Source organism: Rhea americana, unplaced genomic scaffold (assembly GCF_003343005.1).
Source record: "Rhea americana isolate MKP2758 unplaced genomic scaffold, rheAme1 scaffold_187, whole genome shotgun sequence".
Classification (NCBI taxonomy): domain Eukaryota; kingdom Metazoa; phylum Chordata; class Aves; order Rheiformes; family Rheidae; genus Rhea; species Rhea americana.
Window position 1 is genome coordinate 1,124,181 of NW_028186005.1, and position 5,133 is coordinate 1,129,313.

General features: G+C 55.4%; 1 protein-coding gene across 1 annotated transcript in view; it reads left to right on the forward strand.

The window, feature by feature from the left end:
- The first annotated feature begins 102 nt into the window (after positions 1 to 102).
- Positions 103 to 5,133, forward strand: part of CTSD (cathepsin D) — a 14,616-nt gene continuing 9,585 nt past the window's right edge. The window contains exons 1-3 of the mRNA XM_085302170.1: positions 103 to 269; positions 2,504 to 2,627; positions 4,848 to 4,966. Of these exons, the coding sequence (XP_085158296.1) occupies positions 138 to 269; positions 2,504 to 2,627; positions 4,848 to 4,966 (375 nt within the window). The 5' untranslated portion in view covers positions 103 to 137. The remainder of the gene's footprint in view (positions 270 to 2,503; positions 2,628 to 4,847; positions 4,967 to 5,133) is intronic.

Sequence of the window (5,133 nt, forward strand, 5' to 3'; positions counted from 1 at the left end):
GGCCGCCCTGCCCGCTGCGCGGGGCACTGCGAAGGGAGCGGCCGGGAGCCGCTGGCCTAAAACGCCTTCGTGTGCCCCCTGCTCCCCCCCGCCCCGACCTCCTCTCCCGCAGGATCCCGCTGACCAAGTTCCCCTCCATGCGGCGGGTGCTCAGCGAGGTGGGCAGCGACATCCCCGACCTCAACGCCATGACCCAGTTTCTGAAGTACAAGCTGGGCTTCGCCGAGGCGGCGGGGCCCACGCCGGAGATCCTGAAAAACTACATGGACGTAAGTAGCCCCTTCTCCTCCCCCCCCCCCGGCTGCAGAACCTCGGCAGCCGTCCAGCCCCTCGGCGGCGAGGCGGCGCGCCGTCTGCCGGGGCTCGGCCGGGAAGGGCCTGCGAGCGTCCGCCCCGCGGTGCCGAAGGCCGGGGCGCCGGCGCGCGCAGCGGGCACGCGCGGCCCGGGGCGGCTTTCGCCCGTGCGGCCGGGTCGAAGCCGGTCTTCACGAGGGCCGGGTGCACAGGTGGCGGAGGGGGAGGCTCGGCTCCACCCGCCGCCCCGGCGGGCCCCAAGCCCTGCGGGGCCGGTGTTTCGGYGGCCGTCCTCCGAGACGCGCGGGGATGCCACCGCACGCTGTTCGGCGGCCCGCGTGCGAGCGGGTTCACGTAGCCCATTCCTCAGTAGGGGTTTGACCTTGATGGTAACCATGGGTGACAAGATGGAAATTTGTCTTCTGGTGGTGGTATTTTTAGGTCACGGTAGGGCAACTCCAAGAATCGTTAAAGAAGGGAAATGAGAGGGCCACCGCTGCAACAAGTGGGCGCAGGCCGGCCGGGCCCCCACCGCCGCCGCGCGCGATCACGTGCCGCGCCGCAACCGGCTCGCGCAGCGCGGCTGTTGCAACTCCCCTCGCCCAACCCGTTTTCTCTGCTGGGCTYGGCAGCCCTTGAACATTGCCCAGGATCACTGCAGCCTCCTCCAGACCGAGGAAGTGGCTGCAGACGCCTCCCTCTGCAAGTCGCCCCATGCCCCTGCTCCCGGCTGGCCATGGAGGGGCGATGATGCCGTGGAGCCGTGCACAGCGGTGTGGGCACGGGCACAGGAGGGCAATGTGGGCGCTTGGTCACCCTGCTCGAACAGCCTCTCCCGCTGCCTGCCCCGCTTGCTACTCCTGACTCATCCCCGCACTCCCCTTGGGGGCTGGAGCGGGCCCAGGTAGCCCGGCCTGCCACGTACAGGGTTAATTTTCAAGCTCCAGCAAGAATTAGAGAATCACTGGAAGCAACTGCTGCTGTCCCATTACGGTTAATTGTGGCGGATTATTAATTACTCAGCGAGCAGCCTCTAGAAACTGCTAAGCGCCCAGGACGTGAGCTCAAAGCAGGTAGCTTTGATAATCCTGTTTTCTTTTTTTTTTTTTCTCCCCTTTTAATTGAGTACACAGGGATTTTGTAAAGGCCAAAGCCTGACCCCTCTGGCTCACAGCCGGCCCCCAAGGGCCACAGCCCAGCCAGCTGCTCACTAAAGGCCGAGCCTTCCCTGGTGCCTCTGCCCTTTGGGAGGGCTGGGAGAAATGGGCCCTGCCATGCATCCCTGATTCACCCATCCCCCTCCGGATAGAGGTCTACATTGTGGATGTTGCAGTGCCCCAAACCGTGGCAGCCCCAGAAATGTCGTGCCAGGAGCTGCATGCTGGCAGCATGAGGAGGTTTGCAGCAAGCTGCCCTTCCGGCTGGACGCTACACCAGTGCGCTAGCTACTTTGCCCAGGAGCCAAGTGCCCAGCACACCCAGCTCCACAGCTTTTCCCCTCCTTTCCAGCTCCTGGGAAGTGTCTGTGCTTGATTGCTCACTGTATGGGGGCACTGGCCTGCCAGGCAGCACAAAAACCCTCCGTGCACTTCCTCCCCATAGCAGGCAAAACTCTCACCTGCTGCAGTTTGCACCTCTTCTGCAAACTCATGGTACAGCCAGCTGTCTCTGGGGTGGCTTAATGAACATGCAGGTGTGTGGCTGGCTTCCTCCTCTCTTTATCCTCTTCCCTTTCACTGATGATGCTCCTGCCTGCAACCTTCCTCTTCTTCATCTGCAATCTTCTTGCCCCCAAATTCCTCCCCAGCAAAAACCTGTCTTGCTTCTCCTCTCCAGTTTATTTCTTTTCCATGCACTGTAATTAGGGTTTGCAGGTCACTCAGAGCCTCCCTGGAGGAGCAAGTCTGGGAGCTGAGCAAGAGCACTGGAGTGGGGAGGCAGCATCTCCCAAGGAGCCAGCCCTCACCCTAGCTGCCCATGGAAGAAGCAACTATGTTGTTCCTAAGAGATTTTTGCCCTTGACCCCTGCTTTTGGCTGRTGCTGAGTGTCTAATCAACTCATCCTCTCCCTTCCAAAGCTGAAAGGAGTTTTTTCCTCTCTGCTCTCAGCTTCCTCTCCTGAGCTTTTTTTTTTTTTTTTAAGCATTTGGGCACTTCTTTTTGTTTTGGGTGCTTTCGTTCATGGCACCATCCTCTGACTCCCTTGCAGGCGCAGTATTATGGTGAGATCGGCATTGGGACCCCACCACAGAAGTTCACGGTGGTCTTTGACACCGGCTCCTCCAACCTGTGGGTGCCGTCTGTGCACTGTCACCTGCTGGACATCGCCTGCTGTAAGTGGTGCCGCGGCCCCCAGCAGCTTTGCCTTCCCCACCGCACGGGAGCTGAAACCAAGCCCCCCTGCCCCCCTTCGTGGGAAGCCCTCCCCCATGCCCGTGGAGCCTCCCTCTTCCAGCTGCACCACCCCTCCAGGTTACAGGTGGAGAAAGGCATTTCAGCAGAGACATCGCCCAGGGAGGGACCATCCTTTGCCTTGCCCTGCTCCCTGCCATGAGAGGAGGGATTTACAGGGGCACAARAGACAGGGCACAAGACACATTTTCGTTGCTTATCTGGAGCTCCAGCTTGTGCTTCGGTTGAGGGGTAAAAAGGAAGCCCTTGGCTAACGGAGGATAGTCAGCCAATAGACCTCAATGATCCATCTGGAAGAGGGAGGTGAACTGTAAGGAGAGGTCTGAAATGGTCCCAAGCTCTAACCACCTTCCTGGCTCACATCCCATCACCAAGAGGCAAGTTTCCATATCCCTGTGTTGCCAGTGGGGAAACTGAGGCAGTTATCTGAGTATTTAGCATCTGAGCTGGAAATAGGCTCCAGCTCTCCCGTGTCCAGCCCCATCTTTAATTATCCCCTCYGTGCTTTTCCCCTTCTCCTTTCTGRCTGTATCACCCCCACATGTACAAGTTCACACCTTTCCGAGTGGCTCAAGCCAAACAGTCACAGCTGAGCCAATGAGCAATCCCGTACGTTGTGGCATTTCTCTCCAAATTATAGGCTGATGCTACTGTTTTCACATTGCGCAATGCTGGTGAGAAAAAAAGAGTGTCATGCCAGATCTGATATAAACTGTCCTAGTTTCTGTTTTATTGCTGCACAGAGCGTGTGCATGCATGTTTATGGATTCATAATTAATAAGAACCAGGTAGAWGCTTTTTTCTCAGTTGGCACTAAGCTTTTTTTTTTGTTTTTTACTCAGTAGTAAAAAAGTSGAAGGTGTCAAACCCAGTCATGAAAAAATGCCGTTTCAGAGCTGCCAGATGTGCTACTTAAGTAGAACAGAGAAACAGGTGGAGGCAACGAATGTGATCAAAAAAGGGGGACTAGAAATGCCCATCAAGTATAGGGAAGAAGTATGGATTCATATCCTCTTCTGTATGGCTTGTAGTGTCCGGAGAAGCCCAGGGAGAGACAGATCTGCTGTTCAGATACATGCAATGAGATTTGGGCCATGTAGGGGCTGGAGCTTGTGTGGGCCAGGTCAAGTCTGTCCTCTGCTGTTCAGGAGGGAGCTGATTTCTCCAGCCAGTGGGAGCTGCCACCACCGAAGGGCTTTCAGCATGTCCTTTACAGCTCCTGAGTCACCAGCAGCTCTTTGTGCTCTGCAGAACTCATTTTACAAGCGTATAGGGAGCCCAAAATCTTGCTGGATTACACAGCCAATGTAGTCTCCATACAGCATACTAGGTCCTTAGATTTTGTCCATTTTGGCTTCAACCRGTGCCTTTTTACTTCAGCAAGCAGCAGGCCCTCTGGAGCCCTCCACATGACTGAGCAAAAATCTGCGGAGGAGGTATCTGCTGTGCCAGGCCACAAACTCAGGGGCATACTGTCATTCCTGGCCTTTCAGAGGGAAAATAGCTTGGAAGAGGGGGAAACCCTTCTCCTCTGGAAGGAAAAAAAAAAAAAAGTTTCAGGTCATCTGTGTGCAAAAGATGACTGTGGCCTTAGTGGAAGAAAAATATCAAACAGAAGGGGAAAATGCTCATGTCCAGATGGGGCTATCCTGAAAGTCACCCCATGGCATGGCATGGGGGCWGCTGTGGGGACGTGTCACTCTCTGCTATCTAATAGACCCTGACATACAGCCACGTATACTCTAACCTCTTAATATGCTGCGGCCAAATCCTATTTAACTGCCAAATTGGATCTCAGCGCCTAATTCCCCACGCATTAGAAATGCTTTGTAAAGCATGCCGGATTTGGCAAAAGTCAGAGTGAGGCTTGTCTTTGCTTCTGTCTGTAAGGGTCCGTCTGTCCCTGCAAGGAGCCGGGAAGTGGGATGAGTAGGCTGGCCGAATCTCTTTCAATAGAGATTTTTGTTTGTGGTTTCCAGATAACAGCAGACTGTTCTGTTGTTGATAGTCTGGTAGATAAAAGGCAGGGCAGGTTCYCCAGCGGTAATTTTTCCACTCATTTTTTTCCTGCTGGTTGGTGCCRTGTGCGACACTGTGCGTTAACATTATGTGTCCTCCTGTGTCCCTATCCTCTGCTGCAGTGTTGCACCACAAGTACGACGCCTCCAAGTCCAGCACCTACGTGAAGAACGGCACTGAATTCGCCATCCACTATGGAACTGGGAGCCTCTCCGGGTACCTGAGCCAGGACACTGTAACGGTTAGTAATGGCTTGGGGGGCTGCAGGGACCATCACCAGCTTCTTTAGGTCTGTTTTCACTCTCTGCCTCCTGCAGCTCACTGAGCTCCTGGGGCCAGTTTCAGTTTTGCTTCACCTCGTTTGTTTTGCGAGTTCTTTAGTTATTTCCTTGAGAAAAACCCACCAGA